This window comes from Callorhinchus milii, unplaced genomic scaffold (assembly GCF_018977255.1).
Source record: "Callorhinchus milii isolate IMCB2004 unplaced genomic scaffold, IMCB_Cmil_1.0 Scaffold11, whole genome shotgun sequence".
Taxonomy (NCBI): Eukaryota; Metazoa; Chordata; class Chondrichthyes; order Chimaeriformes; family Callorhinchidae; genus Callorhinchus; species Callorhinchus milii.
Genome location: NW_024704752.1, coordinates 20,044,519 through 20,065,501, shown reverse-complemented (window position 1 = coordinate 20,065,501; position 20,983 = coordinate 20,044,519). Strand labels below are relative to the sequence as shown.

General features: G+C 40.8%; 1 protein-coding gene across 1 annotated transcript in view; it reads left to right on the top strand.

Annotated features, from left to right (window-relative positions):
- Positions 1-20,983, top strand: part of pex5la (peroxisomal biogenesis factor 5-like a) — a 64,084-nt gene that overhangs the window by 31,370 nt on the left and 11,731 nt on the right. The window contains exons 2-5 of the mRNA XM_042339383.1: positions 4,329-4,433; positions 12,447-12,558; positions 15,999-16,122; positions 17,565-17,664. Of these exons, the coding sequence (XP_042195317.1) occupies positions 4,329-4,433; positions 12,447-12,558; positions 15,999-16,122; positions 17,565-17,664 (441 nt within the window). The remainder of the gene's footprint in view (positions 1-4,328; positions 4,434-12,446; positions 12,559-15,998; positions 16,123-17,564; positions 17,665-20,983) is intronic.

Sequence of the window (20,983 nt, the reverse complement as noted above, 5' to 3'; positions counted from 1 at the left end):
TAGGTGGTTCTCACAGTCACTTATTCCATTCTATAGCCTACATACACATCGTGCTGTGCAACACTTGGGAACTTTCATTTGATGTCATATTATGTTTTTTAAACAGATCCTTGGATGTTGTATCAATTGATATTAAGTTGCACAACAATGCTAGTTACAATTGCTAAAAGCTTTAAGTTAATTTGTTTATGTTACGTATGCAGAGAAAGAACATTTTAAAAAGATAGTAACCTTTTCAGGTTACAGAACTCCCACTCTTTTGAAGCTACAAATGTAATGCACAGTTTATAAGTCTCTAAATTTCAGGAAGCTGTGAGCCATAGAAGACTTTTCAAACAAATGATGTTCGAAACGTGTGAATAACTTTCTTTTTTATAAAAAAAATGCTCTAAAATGGCATGCCAGACACACACATTTAAAATAAATTGTCAGTTTTTTTTGTTAAGGAGAAAAGAAATTCCTGCCCAATTCAATCCTACACTGCTAGTTTAGGCCCCTCTGATATTATGTGCAAGAAATGGCACCTTTGTGTGCACGAGATTCTTCACTTCCTTATATCAAAGATACAATAAAAACTTACAAGAAAGTAAGATGCTTTCGAGCTGCCCTTCACAGGGCACCGAGCAGTTTGCAGTTTACATGCTCTGTGTTTGACTGGCATCACCAGGTCAGGATTTGACTTGAAACTGGATTTAAATTTTGTTCATGAATCAGTCATTATGGCTTCCCTCAGGGACCAAACAGAAACTCTTCCCTTCCTCTCTGTCCACACTCTCCACATGAAACCTTTAAACCAGATACTGGGGAGGACAGCTGCTGCAATCGTAAGCTATGAGAGGAGTCGGGAGTTCTCTGGAATGATGGTTTGGATGTCCGCACCTCATTTGTAATACAGAAGTGATGTTAATAGGAAGTTGGTGGTCATGTGAATGAGCAGAGCAATTATTGCAACTGTAGCTAATCAATTAGATTTCACACATAGATTTGTGACCCAAGTCACTTATTGACTTACAGTAATCATCAGGTTTTGTTGCAATGGTTATCAGTAAATTCACTGAAAAAGGTAAGTGCTATTTTGACTAAATCTTATCTACTGTGAAGTGCCTGTGGAAAGCCTCTTAACCCCATTTTTGTTCAGGTGCGGATTATTCCTGGCTTTGTATAATAGTTTTTTTTAATGTCTGATAACAATGGATGCCTTATTCGACTTTGAATTTAAATGCTCCACTGTGTAACTGCAAAAACAACTGGGATTTGATGTGTCGGTCACCAGATTTATTTTTACCTTCATCAGTTTTCAAATGTTCTTAAAACCTTTTGTTTAAAGTCTTTGTGAATGAAATTTGAAGGCTGTTGTTTCAGATGTGAATTTATTTCTATAAAAATATCAAGTCTGCCAAACCTCAAAAATATATTTCTTACTCTGAGTAAATTTTTTTTATAGATTGACTGAGTGAGTCACATATACAATAACTAATGTAGCTATAGATCACATCACACAGGGACTATTGCTGGCAGAGGGCATGAGACTTTCTTGCCAACTATTCTCAAAGCTACAAACTAAGAACAGGAAATGAGGAGATTATCTTTTAGTAACAGGATTAATACTAATCCTTGCATTCGTATTTCATTTTGCACTTATCATATTGCAATGTCTCAAAGTGCTTCACAGGATTTTACTATGAAGTGTAGTGCTGTGCATTTATCATTTATTTGCAGGCAAAGGTGGTTGGTTGCCTTGCCACAGCAGTATGAAGTCAATTTTATTTGGGGGATTTGTTGCTGGGAAAAGGAGAAACTCCCTTCTCTTTGAACAGTGCAATGGGATTTTTAACATCCACCTGAAGCGGCAAATGGGACTTCAGTAGGTTTGACATCTCATCCAAAGGATGACACCATCAACAAAGAAGTACACCCCTAGCATTGCATTAGTGTCAGCCTAAACTATGTGAACTCAAAGTTCCGATGTGGGGCTTGAACCCACAATCCTTTGACTCAGAGGAGAGAGTGCTACCAACTGAGCCAGACTGATAGTTTGATTTGGTGATGGAAACTACAATGGAACTGGACAAGTTCCAACCAACTAAAAGGATTCAGGTTTATTGGACTTAACAATGGAAACATCCAGGAAATCACGTGGGAACTTGGATGAGTGAACAAGAAATAACTCTTCCCTGACACTTGTTACTACTCCATCATGCACAACAAATATCAAGGCAATGGCATTTAGTAGCTTTCACTTTAAGCACATCAGTAATCACTGTCCACTCGATTCTCAAACGTCAGATGTTATTTATTCTTATGAAAACATATTTGAGAGGTTTGGTAGATTTTAATTCATCAGTTACTCCAGAAACATCTGTATATCTGTATAAGCCATAAGTGTTCATTGCTTTAGTGCAAAGCCAAGTCACAGCTGAACTGGGCTTAGTTCCGTTGCTAAACAGCAATAGTGAGAGAAAAACATTCTCACAAAATCCTACATTGGGAACACAGCCCACAAGGTCATAGATTCCACAAACTCTAATGACTGTGAAGAACAACAGTGGCAACTTCTGCTGTTTGTGATGTTCCTCGGGGTTATAAAAAACAGCTCCACAAATTGGAGCTTCATTATTAGTGCAATGTTGTGGCATTGTATGTATAATCAGTGGGCTGACTCGATTCTGACATTCCATTGCCAAGCATGTCACCTTGGAACCAATTCAGCTCCAAGGAGGCTCTGCTTACTATAAATGAACCGTATGATGTGATCAAATCGGTTTCTTTTTAAAATGTTTTATCCGTGGATCATGAACCTAAAGTTGTTCAATCTTGATTCGCAATTACAGAGATGTAAAGATTTTAATTTGCACATTTATTCCTACTCCTAAAGTTTTTATTTTAAAAAGCTGTGCATTTCAAATGTGTTTAAATCTAGATTTACTTAAAGAGCAAATGTCAGTCACCATCTGTAACTGCTTTGCGAAAAGATTTGTGTAACAAAGAATTGTCATTTGCTCAAGCATTTTATTTCAGTCTCTATGGTGATTCGTTTTGAATATTTCTGTTTAATTGATGAGTAGAGAGGTTATAAAGCCTAACGGCAAGATGGTTAAGTGAATGCAGACAGGTAAAATTGAAACACCTGTTTAACAGCTATGTTACTTTCCACTTGTAGGTAAAATTACTCTTTGTGTTGGACACAGCCAGAATAACTCCAGCCTCACAAACCACCACAAAATCAGGGGGATACTTCATAGAGTGAAATTCCCATCAGCTTCATCACACAACACAACCCCTGTAGCCCCTCCAGCCACCAGTGGGGTAGTGTTCCAGAGCGCTTAAATATACATTTATTAACACAATCTCCAAGTTTGATCAATTTAGCGACGAGTGGAAAATAACTTCCGTGTGATTATAATAAGAGCAATGTTATATTTGTATAATTATATAACAATAATATGTATTAATTATATTAATAATACTTGTATTAATAATAATAATTATTATTAATTATATAGTGCCTTTCCTGTCGGGAGGACATCTCAAAGCGCTTCACCAAATTGAAATTGCCTGACTATTGGATCTACTTGCTAAAGCAATCAGTTATTTTCCCAGTGCTAATATTACTTAACATTTGAACGAAAATATTCAACAAAAATAAAGTATAAAATGAGGAAACTGCAGTTTAAGTTAATAGTTTGTTAGGTTTTGTAAAAATAGGCTCCTGATGGTGATGCTTTCTCTTTAAACTTCACAACTTATGTCTGTGAGTAATCAAGAGGCTTGAGTTTATACAATAAATCACATTAAATATGTATTTTGAAAGAAAATGTGAATAGCAAAAATTTCAAATGAAAACTAGTCGAATTCTCACTAGCCTTCCAGCCCGCTGGGAACCAAAGGGCAAGAGTGGGAATTTACTTCCAACTTTGATATTTGACATCCTTAACAATATGTAAAAACAAGTTTTACAAAAAGTAAAAGAAATCTTAGAAAGTATAAACACAATCTGCATGTTGTGGGTTGAACTGTATCAGGTAGTTCATGTGGCTAAGATATTGGCTAAGATATTGGCTAAGATATTGGCTAAGATATTGGCTAAGATATTGGCGAGCAGTCATAAAATTGATGTTTCCATTGCAGATTGTTTTTTACTTCACATTTTGGTTCTTGCCCTGTTTTTTTTTTTGAAAAATAGGAACGAAAACAGCCTCTCAGTTCCTTCAATGTCACAAATTTGTTAGTTTTGAAAAAAAACTTTATTGCAAAGCAAAGTGATAACATTGAACGGTTAACAGCTCAAAGTCTCCTGACACAAGTCATTGTTGATTTCACTGTTATAGGGGAAAGGCTCTAGGGCTGCAGATAAGGGGGTCACCATGGTGATGAAGGAGATACCGAGGGAGGAGGCTGGAGAAGGAAAACCCCTCCTTACTGTGACATCACAGGTGGGCACATCATGCCAACTGGAAGCCGTTGGCATGTGGTCATTCAGTCAAGTCGGCTGAATGTGTGAGGACACGGTCATCAAACACAACTTGACATTGTAGACTCTTCCACAAAGAAGGAAGCACAGACATTAATCCAATGCGATACCCAATTAATGTTTGCCCATCTATGCCATTAACAACATCCATCCCAATCCTGTGTTGGTAAAAAGTTTTCAAAAGTACATTTCCAATAGGATCAGGACTTCAGAACATTCACTGGGGAGGGCTGACTTGCTGTGGCAATCAAGAGCTTCCTAAACTTCTCCACTCTGATAGCTAAGAGAAATCTCAATCTTGTACAAACAGACCAGCATTTTCTCTGAAGAGACGACACGAAAATCTATAATGCTGACATGTTCATTTTACAACTTCCCATTCAAAAGTAATCTTCATTTGGATTACTCCATACAAACTTTAATACCCTAAAAAATTCTCTTTTTAAAAAAAATCGTTGAGGAACAGAAAGTGCAATTCTGCAGAAGAAAATACACAAGTATCTGAATTATGGAATAATATTCTCTTTTCCACTCCACCAGACCCAAAAAAATCCCGTCAGTTTATCTCAATCATTCTGTCATGTTACATTGAAATAATTTTAAGTGCACATTTTCATTTGTGATACATCCTTTTAATTTAAAAAAAACTTCACTGATCCCTTTGTGTCCAAGATGTAACATCTTCATCCTGTCCTTCCAACTTCCCCCTCGAATACTCATCTCTTTCCAGTGGCAAATGAGTGTGATGCCTTTAGGATAAGAGTTTTGCTGTGCATCTATTTTTAATGTGACGATTGACCTTGTTGCTATTTGCAATGCTCTAAGTTGCTAACCAAGATCTCTATTAAACTGCTCATTTGATCTAGTGCTTTTTCTTCTACTAATAGTCTGTTGAAAATGGAGAGATTTAAGTATGACATCAATGGGCTGCAAATACAGCACGTGACAATGTAACTGGGTGTTTGTCGAGTTATGTTATGTTGTTGTGTCCTCTGGCTAAAAGTAACAAAAGCTCAATACACGGAAGCGCACCATTTATTCAGCATTCAATTGTAACTGCTGAGCAGAAAGTAAGCTATTTTATTTGTATACGATTGGAGTCGGGATGAGCATTGCAATAGGTTTGTGTCCACATTTCTCTCGCTCCCCCCACCATATTTTAAGGGGCCCAAACCTGATTGTGAACTCAGTTTACAAAAATGACAGCATGGGTGTAGCTACAGGATCTCTAATAGAAACTCAAATGCACGAAATTGCCTGAGAACTTGAAAGACATTGCCAGGGACCTCAGACAGATAGACAGCAACTAAATTACCAGGGAGACTGGATATGTTTGTTCAGCAGAACACCATTACAGTCTGGCACTGCATGTCTCTACACTGCCAAAGAACCTGGATGGATGGTTGGTGGATGGATGAAGCAGGACAACCAGAATAGCAGAGAAATTCAACACATTAGATCCACAGGGATTAGGTTGTGTCGGACTCGTTTTTTATGTGAGATGGATTGATGCATTACCGTCAGGTCAGCAAAAAAGTTAGACACATGTGATCCATCAAACTTTCACAGAAACCAGAGGCTGACACTATAGTCATGAGTTCACCAGGGAGAGTGAGCGTGAACCACCGAGAACTCAATAGCAAATAACACACAAGAGAAATGGGATGAACAATACACATTGATTTTTAAATTAAAAAAACATGAAATCAACACCAAAAGTTTAGTATTAAATCAGTATCGATCGATTTCGGGTCCTGCACCAGAATCCCAAATGCCAAAATCTCCAGTAAAAACAAATTAGTCAAAGTGTCGGTTTTGGGGTCAGTTTCATTGGGAGCTGTGAGGAGGGGCTGCCAGACAGAGCAGGAGTCGCTATAAATCGAATTGAACTATCCCTGTCCAACCAACCAGAAACCTATTGATTTGCCTATTTCCTCTCCTCCCCCCTTTTACATTTGCCCTGTGAGGGCAAATCAGCCTAATCTAGTTAATATATTGAATCCATTGGCTACCCTAACCTGCACACAGGTCAGGTTACAGATTGAGTGTTGTTCTTTTCTATATAGTCTTTAAAAATAATTCTATTGAAAATGAATGGTTCAAAAAAAATCTCAGTTGCTTTGCGGTATAAATGATACATTAAGTTCACTAGCGCAATGCAATTGTGTATCCAAAGTATTTCATGAACAAAATAGATTTTCTCCCACACCGCTGCATTGCGATCCTCCATTATTGCTCAACGGGAAAACAGTAATTTGCTGAAATGGTATTAACGCACTTACTCATTATGTGTAACAAGAAACAATGAGCTCCAAATGCAGTAATGTTATAGGAACGATAGTAAATCACTAACAAGTAAGGTGGGATGAAGTCAGTTGTATTCCCGGTCTGGCGCCAGAGAAACCCATGGAAACCAGAAGGTGATCAATATAGAATTGAATTGTTTGTGTCTTGGGAAATTACATCTGTTCGGCATTTTCAGGTTGTTTGGCAACAGAACAGCGTCTGAGTTACAAAGCCAACAAATGGTTGGCGGCGGGGGGGGGGGGGGCAGGAAAGCTACAAATCTGTGCCCTTTCGGGATTTAATACCGAAAGCAACTGAGATCAAATGTAGGTCAGAATTGGGAAAGACAGTGTCAGGACCTTCAGTATAGCAATGATCTAAATCACTCGAATAACTGAGAATTACTCAAACTACCTTATTTGGTGAAAAGCATTCATGCCAAAGTACCACAGTATTTGTGTGGATGTTATGCAGTGTTTAATTCTACATCCTTAATACCAAACAGCACCTTATCTGAAGATATCATTGCAGATTGCTCTCCTATTTGAATAGTCGAGTATTTATCACCAAAATCATAGATCAGTTGAGAGCAAATCTTGCTTATAATCAATATTTGTTCCATAATATATATTTTAAAATAAATCTTAAAACACCATCATGATTAGATGATCATCACTCACTGTTAATAGTAATTAAGAGAGTTTTCATTTAGTTTAATTTGTATCTCAACTGCTGAACAATTATTATTGATATCCCCATCACCCAAAAAAAATCTTCCCAATACTTTTAGTACAGATAAAAAATAACTGAGTTAAAAATGTTGCATTATGTTAAACACCCAAATTACACTTATACGTTGCCTTTCATGTTGGAAGGATGTCCCAAAATGCGGAACGTTCACAAAGATCACAAGATTGGTCTAGATGAAGATAGCTTGAAGGACCATCTGATCTCATCCCTCCACAATACCCACCCCATCACTGCATCAGGTTGATTTTTAAGTGAGTCCACTACTACCTTCCTGGCAACCCGTGTACCTTAAAGTGTCATTGCTGATCCATTAAATCTCAGATGCATTGGTTACAAAGTGGAGTTAGTTTTAACAAAAGCATCAATGAAATAGTGTGAGGTGCACAGTGAGGGGTAATGGGATGGGTGGGTTACCCTGTTGAAGCAGCAATATAAAGATGACATGTTTTACAAGTCCTCGTACTGGTGGGACAGCCCACCATTAAACCCTCTCGTTCCCGGCAATTTTCATTTCAATTTCAATTGAAAACCATTAGTGCTCAGAACTACAGAGAATGATGCAGCCTGTTTGCCAGCTGTTTGTGCCAGAGGGAGACATGCAGTGAAAATTAAGGGTGGGTGGGGGGGAGAAAAGAGATGATTGGGGAAGTAAACATAAATGAGAAAACAAAGGCCAACTAAAGAAGATGGATCACTGCATTATGCGATTTGGACAAAGTTGAAAGACCCACATCATTTCCTTTGCAAATCCTGGAAGATTATGTGATTTGCTTTACGAAACTAGTTCATATCCCCTGACATCAGACAATTTATCCCATGTTGCCAAAGTCCACTAGATGACACTCTCTGCCCTTTAAACAGCAATTACACAAGCACCAGTTACTGATTACACAGTGGTCATTGCACTCACATAAATCAAAATAAGGCATTTCATTAGTTAAGTTTAATAGTAAATCTACAGTTGGAGCCCGAATTACTCCGATTTTGTGAGGGCAATTCATTGCATTGTTGCCACAACATGATGATATACGAATCTTGGCAACATCCCATAAACGTTTGCACATTGCAACTTGGACGTCAGTCAGTGACATCATTTCATTTCCTCTTTCTACTATTGCTCAATTATTAACGTTATAAAAGTCCTATCATTGGGAATCAGCACATCTGTAGGAGAACCTAGATTAAAACATTTGCAAAAAGCTATTTTGTCCACATGGGATAATTTCATATTCATCAAACCCCTTCCCCCATTGCCTATTCTTATTAATTGGTGTGTGGGGCGGTGGGGGTGGAGGTCTGGCGGAAATAAAGGTTGAATTAAAGGTGTAAACTGCATTTTGGCTGAAACTTTGTTTGAAAAATTGTTTATTTCACCTCTTAAGACCTTAATGCATTAATTATCCTCATCATCAGGCTGAGTCCCTCCGGGAACAGAGAGCACACAGGCCTGGCCTGCACTTGGTGAGCTCTCCGTCTGGTCTGGAGACTCTCAAACATGGTGACAATGGGCTTCCACATGGGTCAGACACCCCTCTGATCATGCAATACACAAGCCAAACAATGTCCTCCATCTGATAATTGGTTTTAATGGGGAATTGCCTTTTCCTCAAGTGCCACATAATCCTAAATGTTAGAAAGTGAGACAATGGCAACGTTACTCACATTTTCCACTGTTTTAAGCTGCGAAAGTACCAGTTATGAGCTGTGCAGGGAGCAGGTGTTTTATGTTGAATTTGTTGGCTGTGATAACAGGAAGTTACATTCCACAATGCATGGAGGTACAGTAGGAATACAGTCACCTATACTGTAGTAAGAGCAATATTATTTGCTTTAAGAGGGCACGATAGGCAAGTAACCAGGGGACTTCTTCAGATCAGTCATTTAAGGAAGGGTTAAGGTGGCCTGTTCTCTTTGGAAAGTGTTGCAATGATCATCAGAGCAAGATGGTTATTATGACTTATTCTGGTTATATTACTTTCTTGGCCCACCTTTTCCACTGTAATTTATGGGTCTTTGCCTAACTGGCTTTTATTCAATAAGATGTGCAGTTTGACTGAGATCCATTGATCCATTTCACAGTTGCTGTCAGGGTACAAAGTAGAAGTGTGGTAAAATCAGGTAGGTAGATAGGATTGATGCTGTTGTTAATCCCTTAACGCTGCAATTTCCAACCAGCCGATCCAATTTTAAACATTCACAATTTTTACAAATCAAAACCAATAGTAAACTTTAATACATTTTATGCTGATTGTAAAGTTGCTGTAGCTTCAGGTTCGTCACATTTCAGGGTATATTACCACACAACACACTGCAGCTTTCCAGTATGAAGCAGTGAAGATAAACTGTCTAAATTAATAACATTGTCAATAAAATAAAGTCATAAACAACATTCAGTTGGAATAAAAAAGACAAGAAAGAAAAATTCTAGGCCCCTGTTGATAATGTGAAACTCTCAATATTAATTTACTTCAATTATACGTTATTGAAGTTAGAAAAAGGTCAAACAATTCTGGAAGGAAAGTCTGGTTCAATACAACAGATTACTGTTGAAAAGGACTAGTTTTATAGGTAGAACTGCTGTGTAAAAGTCTAAAGCATTGGGTTCCTGGCTGCTTAAACCTGCCCAATAAAACATCCTTTGTCAAATTTCTTTTCTTGGGGAAAAAATCTAGTCCAAAAAGAAAAAACAAAATCTATTTTGCTCCACTGGAACATTTTTCTTGTAACAATTAAGGGGGAGGCAGCCCTGATAATACAGTCAACGAGAAATGGATTTGCTTTTTGGTCCACATGGTGCCAGACCATCGAACCCAGAAGCTGTACACATGAAGGGTTTAATCTGTTCTCAGCTGAGCTGCTGGAGAAGGTTTTCCACTTCAGGGAAAACTGAGCTTCCCGAGTCATAGCTGAGGCTTTGTTACAACATCAGTAACAGAAATAACCTCACTGGCATGATGGCGATGTCAGCAGCCAGGGAGAGAGGAGTGTAGAGACAGGGAGCTAAAGCATGATTTACATGAGTTATATAATAGAAACCAATCTTTCACAAGACAGCTTCGGGTGAAGAAGGTCAATTGATCCATTTTCACTTCTCTTTCAATAAAGAAATAATTTGTCTATCTGCCGTAAAATTGCCTGTCACAATTTATCCCATTAATAATCTTATGTACTTATGCCCTCTTTGACATCGCTTTGGGGCCTATTTATCAATTCATTCCTCATAGCTCATTCCTCTAATATTGGGGATTATCCTCATTGTTGTATCAGTGATTCCCATTGTTGCTGACTATCTAGAGAGATTCCCTGCCTCCTCCCTCCTGCTGCCACATGACGATGTTGGTGAGGACAGAACAGGGCTCAGCTGTGCTGAACCACTTCAGGCCAGAACTCACAATCATGTTTCATACAGTAATATGAACTACTCGGGAAAGGTGCCAGTTGATTAGCACTTATGGAACCCCATACAAACCCCAAGAGAAAGAAAACAAAACGTGTCACAATATCTTCAGGAGGAGGAGAGAAAATTAGTTGAAGTTTTCCTTTATCAACAACAAATGACATTTGTGTAGCGCCCTTCACATCGGGAGGAAGTCCCATGGCGCTGGACAGTCAGAGATTTGGATCCGAGCTGTTAGTTGGGAACAAGAGAACATCAAAACAAATTTAATAGCCTACTTGCTATGAGAGCAAATCCTTTTTCAATCTCTCGCCAGGTTTACATTCCCACATTAAGTCGGCTGGTAATAATAAATCACGCATTTCCTCGCAGGATCACAGTCAGCATTGTAGCATTCCGCCCTCAGTGTAACTGCTCAGGGCTCAACATTCACATAGACCCATTGTTACATAAATAATATAATAATCCTTGCATTTGATATAGCGCTTCTCGTGTCATCTAGACATCTTAAAGCACTTCACTGAATATACTTTAAAGTGACTGTATATTTTGTGGACGAAATGCGGCAGCCAATTGCACACAGCAGCGTCCCACAAACAGTCGCGGATTGAGTGACCAAATTCTTTTTTTTTTTTTAAATTCTTGAAGGATTATGATCAGGTATGTGTGTGAAGTAAGGAAACTTGCCCAAGGTTTTGCCCTGGTAGGAATCAAACCCAGGTCTCTCGCTTGCGAGGCGAGTGCTCTAACCACTGAGCTACAGGACTCCATTACATCTGGCCTCAAAGAAAGCAGATTTCAATCACACAATACCACAATCTCCGCAAGCCACCAGGAAGCCTCATTGTTTCCCGATATTAAAAAAGTACCTTCAAACACCTATTGCACAGCAACGCCTCTATGGCTTCATTGAAGAACGTGAAAACTTTGGTTGCTTATGGTCATAGGAACAGGAGGAGGCCATTCAGCCTCTCGAGTCTGTTCTGGTATTCTATTAGATCATGATCTGTAACTCAACTCCAATTACCTGCCTTTGCCCCGTATCCCTCGATACCCTGACCTAACAAACATCTACCCATCTCAGTCTTGGAAATTTGAATAGAAAGACCCTCAAACACCCTTAAATACAAACACTATTGCTAAAGCTCTTAATTGCAACTCACCAAATCCTAAATTATAGAAATTTTAAAAAACACAATCAACACAGGAAATCTGCAGCACGTGACTGGTCAGAGAAAGGCAGGTTAGTACATCGGATGTGACTGTTTGTCAGATGCTAAAATGCCCGACACCCAACACATTATCCCATCTCTCGCCTTCAGACACTGAGTGGTCCTCTATGGATTTCTAGCCTTTTTTTGTTTTTATTCATGATTTAGTTTCTCTTCATTTGCACTGTTCTCAACCATCGATTTCCTCTTTTCCCCGATGAGAGCTTGCCCGCTTTAAAATTGATTTCTTCCCCTGCTCTGCAAGCCCCCCCCCCCCACACACACACACACAACAAGCTCCCTTTGACAACTTCTTTATTTCTATTTGTAGCTGGTGAATGAACAACAGGAGAGCCGCCCTCTCCTGAGCCCCTCGATTGATGACTTTCTGCTTGAAGCAAAACCTGAGGGAGTTTCACGTGCACCAACATCAAATACTTCAGGTGACAATGAAATCCTCCAGCGCTAGAACACGTTAAATATAGAAATATAAAAAAATAATTCTCACTCCTTTTAACCATTTTCGGAGAAACAATCACAATTTTTATGTGTAAATGTCTGTGGGATCAATGAGCTTGAGTTAACACTATAATGCGTGTCATACGTTTGGAAGGAGACAGCTATTAGTATCGACTGTTCCACTTCTCTTTAGAATACGAGCTGGACAATGCATTCCAAACATAAAAAACAATGACAAGACCGAAGGTTAGGAAAACCAAAAACTTCTGAATAGTTCACCAAATCTTGTGATAGTAATCCTTACATTTGATAACAGCTCCTTTCACCTTATAAAGATTATATGATCCTTGCATTTGGAACAGCGTCTTATCACGTCATTGAGACGTCTTGAAGCACATCACAGAATATATTGTACAGTGCATTGGCTGTGTGTTTCGTGGGCGAAATAGGAGGATGTTTCAAAGCGCGTGCCAGGATACACTGTAAAGTGGAATTACAACCTGACAGTTGGCACCCAGCAATGTCCCAAGCTGATATCTGAGCTGATGGGCAGACAACAACAACAAGAAAATTACATTTATAGAACGTCTTTCATGTCGGGAGGACGTCCCAAAGCGCTGAACAGTCAGGTGTCGGGGCCTGAGCATGGGGGAGGGGTGGTGTAGGGATGAGGAAAGGCAAAGAGGTGGGAGGGAGACCAAAGGCACGGTCGAAGAGGAGGGTCTTGAGACTGACTTTGAAGGAAGCAAGGGAGGAAGCGAGGTGAAGGGATTGTGCGATGGAGTTCCAGAGTGGTTGAAAGCCCGGCCACCGATGGTAGGGCGGGTCGGGCGGGAGACATGGAGCAGGCCGGAGCCTGATGAACGGAGTGAGCGGGCAGGTTGGTATGGAGTCAGCAGGTCAGAGAGGTAGGAGGGGGCAAGGCCATGGATGGGCTTAAAGGTGAGGACGAGGATCTTGAACTCGATCCTCTGGGGGATGGGGAGCCAGTGGAGTTGGGCGAGGGTGGGAGTGATGGGGTAGTGGAGCCTGGTGCGAGAGAGTACATGAGCTGCAGAGTTTTGGATGATCTGCAGCTTGTGAAGGGAAGAGTTGGGAAGGCGATGAGGAGGGAGTTCTCGTAATCAAGCCTTGAGGTGACGAATGCGTGGGTGAGGGTGTGGGCAGCTTGAGGGGTGAGACAGTGGCGGAGTCTGGCAATGTTGTGGAGGTGGTGGTAGGCATTGCCGGTCATGGCGCGGATGTGGGGGAGAAAGAACAGTTCAGGGTAAAACAAGACACCCAGGTTTCTGACTGACTTAGTGAGGTTGAGTGTGCAGCCGTGGAGGCTGATGGTGCCAGTGCCTGAGGTGTGGAGGCACTGGCATGAGCCAATCAGGAGGGTTCAAACAGTCCTGTTTGAAAGTGAAGATTAACATCTGGTTTGTTTCAAACTAGTCTTTCAAGTACAGACATATTTTATAAAACTGTTGTGCTTATATTGCTGTGAATTCCAGTGCCACTCCTGCACTCTTAGCCCCATCGTCCTGCAAATATAAGCACAAGCAGATGCTTAATGGTAAAGCTTCAGCTTATTAACTCTCACACACTTGTGGAAGGTTCTGTGGATTTCATGCAGAGGAGGCAGCTCAGGGACGACTGAGCATTTTGGTAAAACAAAATGGGCTTCAAGATGTGGTGGGAACCTTCCGCCAAGGCCTGCCTCAGTGCGTGTGTGGGAGGTGCCAGCCGTATGAAGAAGCCCACTGTGAATTGCATCATCCAGCAAATAAAACTGGTCTCATTATAGTCCAGATGGCACCACACAGTTTCTGCGACAACTGGTGAACAATTCATTCCATGTTTCTGAAGATCAGACATCTGGTAGTGCACCGGGCAGCAGGACGTGGCTTAGTTGACATCTGTTTTCAGATAGTGATATGAGGCAACCTGAGAGGTGTTTATGCGGTTGTCTCGTCTCCCAGTTTGTCTCTCATCAATATCACACGTAGCGAGTTGAGATGCACATGTGTGACAGTGTGTGTGACGTGATTTTAGGGGGAACATCCCAAGACCGTTCCAATTCCAAAAATTGAGCCTTCTCTCCTCTGACGAACGTGTAATTGTGAACGACCCACAATCCCCAAGAACAAGTCGCTCATTTTCTTCCACATCAGTATTGGGATTTGACATTTAGGGCTGTGACAACTCATTACACCACAACCACAAAAGGTAGTTGTAATTAAAGCACCTGCCCATCATGCACACTGTCAGGTTAAATCAGCAGGAGATGTGCGTCAGTGCTCAATGCCATGCTGATCTGAAAAGTCTAGCTGACAGGAGTGAAGGAAGAAGCAGAGAGCTTTGATCACTCTGTGAAATCTGATTGCACTCCATTCCCAGAGATACTGTAATTATGCTGCATATTGACAGCAAGTACAAGCTTGGAACATCAATACGGGTGTGGGGGGGGAGGGCAAAAATAAAGAGCAGCAAATACCAACATCAACAAATATAAATATACTGTAAAGTAAATTTGCCCACAGAATATACAGTCAATTAATTCACTTTACAGTATATTCTGTGAAGTGCTTTGAGACGTCTCAATGACGTGATAAGGAGCTGTAGCATATGGAAAGATTATTATTACATATTTTACATTTGGATATGTGCGATTTGTTTTAGAAAGGTCATTTTTAAAATAAGACAAACAATATACAGATCAAGCATATGGTTTCTTTGTGTGGACAAAACAAAAAATATTGCAAACTTTAGTTATAAATGACAAATTGCTGATCCTTTCACAAAGTCACCGGCTTTGATTTTTTTAAACCCCCCCAAAAAAAAGCTTGCGGAAGCCAGAAAAAGATCACATTAGTTCCTTCTGCCATTAATTAGTTTTAATCTAATTTCCTCCTGCAGTTTTGTCTCCTGCTTCGGATCTTTTGGACCTGAGAGAACCAGGTATGAAAAGCAGCAGCAATAACAAGGTGAAGAAATCAGACACAACTTCTAGAGGCGATGGAGTAAAAGCCACTTCCTTCAGAAAAGGGGCAGAAGATACTGATCTTATCAAAGTAGAGATTGAACAAACCATTCCAAGTGTCAAGGTATCAAAGCGACCTCCCATGGATGCTGGTAAGAACGATATAAACCCTGATTAAATTGCACCGAATCAAACTAATCTGCATTCTTTTCACCGTCTACCCTTCTCCCTTCCATAAGCATTCTGGGGATCCCCTTACACAGACCCCCTCCCCCCTCAAGCCTTGGCTCTTGCCAATTTACACCTAATACACTCCGGGATTAGGTAAACAGGGTATTTCCCTCCAGAGAGGAGAGTACACATTCCATTCCATCACAAACAAAAAGAATAAAACCATAATATTCTCATTGTTTCCTCCCACTTTGGTTACTCACAGTGTTTCTTCTGACCCTTGTTTAGCCGGTGTACAGCCACATCTGGAGAAATGGGAAGATGTGAATCTGCACAGTGAGAAGATCCCTGAGGGCCAATGGGCATCCGACAGAAGACGCTCTGCCAGAGCCGCGTCACAGGAGCTTTTATGGTGAATAATGACCGTCGTCATGTGGCAGCATCTCATCTCAGGTCACAAGGTCTCAGTCTAGGCTGATGCACCAGTATTGTGCTGGGTGGGTGGGGAGGGCTGCATTATCAGAGGTGCCAATTTGCGGATGAGATGATAAACTGAGGTCCTGTCTGCCTGTTCAGATGGATATTAAAGATCCCACGCCGCTCCTCAAAAAGAGAAGGAAGTTTCTCCTGGTGACGTTAGCCAAAATCCCCCAGATTAAACTGATCACTCGCTTCATAGCTGGTTGTGAGCATTGCTGACACATTCACCAACAATATACTCAGCAACTCTACTTCATAATAACCCCTGTGAAGCGCTTTGAGATGTCTTCTAAACATGAATGGCACTATATTAAATGTAAGGGTTACTATTATAGTTCCCTTGGGATAATTTCCTTGGTGGAATAGTAATTGTATTAAGAGCAATGGAGTAGTGAGAACTGTGAAAGCTCCTAGTAATATATGAAAGAGACCCTTGCTTAATCCATCGTAAAGTGTACATTCAGTTGTACTCATTAGAAATGTTATTAACTAGGTTGTCATTGCTCTCAAAGCATAACAACAACAACAACAAGATTCCATTTATAAAGTGCCTTTCACGTCAGGAGGACGTCCCAAGGCGCTGCACAGTTGGGTCAGGACCCGAGCAGGGGGGAAATGGTCAGGGTGAGGGGAGGGAAGGGAGGGAGCGAGGAGGGGGGAAATGGTCAGGGTGAGGGGAGGGAAGGGAGGGAGCGAGGAGGGGGAAGAGAGTCGAGAGGGGAGCTGAAGGCTCGGTCAAAGAGAAAGGTTTTGAGACCGGCCTTGAAGGAGGAGAGGGAGGAGGCGGCGAAGGCACTGGGGGATGAAGTTCCAGAGCCTCGGGGCTGAGAGGCTGAAGACCCGACCACCGATGGTAGGGCGATTGGGGTGGGAGACGTGGAGCAGACCGGAGCCGGAGGAACGGAGGGTACGAGCAGGTAAGTAGGGGGATAGTAGGTCAGAGAGGTAGGAGGGAGCAAGGCCGTGGATGGCCTTATAGGTGAGGATGAGGATCTTGAAATCAATCCTCTGGGGGATGGGGAGCCAGTGGAGGCGAGCGAGGGTGGGTGTTATGTGGTCCCGAAGCCTGGTGCGGGACAGTACACGAGCTGCAGAATTCTGAATAATAATAATAATAATAATAATAATCCTTGCATTTGATATAGCGCTTTTCACGTCGGAAGGACATCCCAAAGCGCTTCACAGAACATAATGTAAAGTGAATGACCTGCAGCTACAAAACCCTACAAAACCCTGCGTATGCTCTTCTGTTGATAATACTGAATGCATGTTGGTCCCCGGTTAGAAGCTGTTATTGCCTGACATTTTACAAACCGCAAGTCAAAACCTCCAGGAATCAGGTCTGATGTTCAGATAATTTTCTGTCCCATTCAGGTCAGCGGAGAATAAGCTGGAGTCGGACCTCGGTTCTCGCCAGAATGTTATGCAAAGGAGTTCAGCATCAACCGAACTAGAGTTAATCCCAGCCACACAGGTCAGTGAAGGAAGGGCCTTCACTTAACATACACCTGTTTCTATTTCAGTCTCACTTACTGCTTATATACCAAATACACCGTTGATAGGTAGACTGCGCTCCATTCCATTTGGAAGTTGTGTCTTTCTTCATCATCTATTACAACAGGAGTGTGCGTGGTGTGTGTGTGTGGCACGGGTGAGGGCGTGGGGGAGAGAGTGGGTGTGTGTGTGGTGGTGGGGGAAATACACATTATTGGATCAAGCTGTAGTCTCCTGCAAGGTCACGAAACTTGCTTAAGAAATTGGAGAAGAGGTTTGCGGACTAAATCGATTCCCCTCATTTGACCGAATAAATATCTTGGAAGAGAAAGGTACATTTTAACTAACAGTACACTGTTGGTGTTTCTTGAGTTCCTAGTAAATAGAAAAAAAGTATTTTCAAAGAGATGGATTGTTGGTCAAAAGGACACGTCAGTTTTGATCTTTAAATATGATAAATGATTCAGGGAAATATCGCTGCCCCTTAAGTGAACGCTTTTTATGATTTGTTACACTTTGATGATCTTGTCTGTGTGATAGATTATTTGTCAGGATTTGATGGCCTTGATTTATTGTGAAGATTATTTGGATGTGATTTTGTGCAGGGCTCAGTGACCATCGCTACAGCAATGGATTTCTAAAGGTGCATTTTTAAAGATATATTTATACATTTTTGCTCAAAAAAACAAAGAGTTAAATGAAATGGATCATTTTAAAGAGACTTTAGAGTGGGAATATTTGAGCCCCAACGTATTTCTACTCCATTCAAGTCCTTGTACCTCAAGAAAATTGAGCTCACTCATCAAGATCAGGGTGGGAAAGGTTGGCTTCGGTTTGTGCGAAGACGACACAGGATTAGTTATAGCTTTGTGTAAAGCCTCACTAGGTCACAGCCTAGGGAACCTATTTATGTGGCTTTCCATCTCGCACTCAGCTGCCAAAAGTGTATATGCATTAATAATTCACTTGTGGATCAGAGTTATTACAGAATAATCAATGCAACCTTTCATTTGTAATGTAAATATTTTATGATCATTGTGATACTTAATGTCTATTGTGAATGCAGTGGATTCATCTCCTGCTTTGTAAAGACTCCTGAGAAGAAGTGGTGAGATGAGGTTTTGTTAGTGCTGGTTATTTAATGTGTTGTATAAGCCTGGTCTCTCGCCATCCTACGCTCAATACTCTCCAGAATTAGGTAAGCAGGATGTGACCCTACAGGGAGAGAGAGAGAGTGTGCATTGCATTCCAGACACCGAGAAATTTACATTTGATGCAGAACTCTGCCTGATTTGGATACTCAGCAGCATGATAATGGGTTTCTGAAAGTCAAACACCCGCCTGACTAAAAAAAAAGGATTTCAAACCATCCTTCAAGAAAACATCGGCTTATTCAAAAATAGGAGAATGGATCACTAGCAGTTAAACAAGAGGGAAGGCAGCATGGGAGAGAATAGAAGAGAGCGAGGGAGGAAATCCACTAGTTTGAAAATGATACAGTCTGTTTGAGAAAGAAAAAGGGAATCGAAGCACTTGCGAGGCTCACTAATGAACTGCCTCGCCTTTCCTGTTCTTAAAATGCACTGTGACTTGTCATTTCAACAATTGCTCATCTCCTGCAGCTGAATTAATTGAACTTGCTGCATAAATTAATTACAAACTAACATTTCTCTGTAATTAATGTAATGAAATCTAACCTGAATAAACAGGCAGAATCATAAAAGCAGCTTTGTCAAAAACTGATGAAACTCGTGGAACATAAACCTGTGTCAAAACTGAATTCCCAGAGTACTCCCAGAGAGTATTTTTTTAAAAAAAAGTTTGCTTGATTCTATGAAAACAGTACAATGAAAGAAAAGTCTGGTTTCAGAGTCAGCACAGACACGATGAGCCGACTGGCCTTCTTCTATGGCATAAATTTCTATAGTTGTGTGATTCTAAGATAACTTTTACAGTATATAGTTTGGGACATGAAATGTCAAGCGACTGCCAGGATAGTGGAAGGCAAACTCGATGGACTTTGGTCTTCTTTTGCCAGCAAATTCTTATGTTCTTAGTCCCCGACAAAAAAGTTTGACCTTGAGGAGTCATGTTAGGGGTCATGAATCCAGCCCAATTCAGTAATGGTGAGTCGTTCAGTTTTAGCTGGTTACATTCCTACAATAGCCCCAATTCATATACTGGAACCTTCTCACCAGGCATCCAGAAATCATACACATATAGTTTGGCTGGAGACTCCTAACCATGGTGATAAGTTTGCGCTTGCATCAAATACCGATCCGACAAAAAAAGCCTAACTCAGGGCTTTTTAAGATGGAAGAATAGTTGGAATCGATGTACATTGCTATTTCCTGCAAATCAATTTTTCACCTCTTGTAAATTATTTTGTTGAATAAAACATAGCTATTTTAATGCTCTGCCAGTTTTATGGTGCGATAGCCTTGAAACACCATGTTAAAATGGTGAAGATAGAGTGGCTATCAATCAGATACTTTTAATATAAGATTTTGTGATGGATCAGTGGAGAAATACAGAATGGAGCACTGAGCACATGTAGACCTGGATTGGTTTGATCCTGTGTGAAGGGAATGGATCTCATTAAGATTGGCCTCAGGATCCCTTGATTGATGTTCTCGGGGTCCAATGACCTTGCCTAGAAGGTGCAATGTATGGGTATCGGGTGAGAACATAATCTGGCTCAGGTCCAAAGCTCCCTTTCTCCCATCACTGGTTCCTAACTATTCTTTGCATGAAAACCAATTCTCCTAATCTGCCCATTTGCTGCACTTGATGCACTCTGAACTATCTCACCTGCGTGACATTCTTCATGAGCGAGCTCAGAGAGTGATTATCAGTAGGATTATTGAGGGGACAAACCAGTCCACTATCGTAGGCTAAAAGAGACACCAGAGTCCGATTTGTAGAACCCTCAGAAATGTCTTAATAGGAAGTGTGTAATTATCAGACATATTGAGCAATGGAAAAAAACACAAAATACTGCAGATGCTGGAAATCAATAATCCTGAGTTCAGAGTGCATAAAGTGCAGCAGATGGGGAGGTAGGAGAATTGGTTTTCATGTAAAGAATATTTAGGATATGGAATGCCTCACTGGGACCAGTGATCAAGACAGAATTCAGATTAGCTTTCAAGAGGGAACTAGATAAATATCTCAAAACAAGTAAACTTCAGGGGTACGGGGGAAAGCACAGGTAAATGGGACTGAAAGGATTGCTATTAAAAGAGCCGGAACAGACACAGTGGGCAGAAAGGCCTTCTGTGCTGTAAATTTCTAATGTT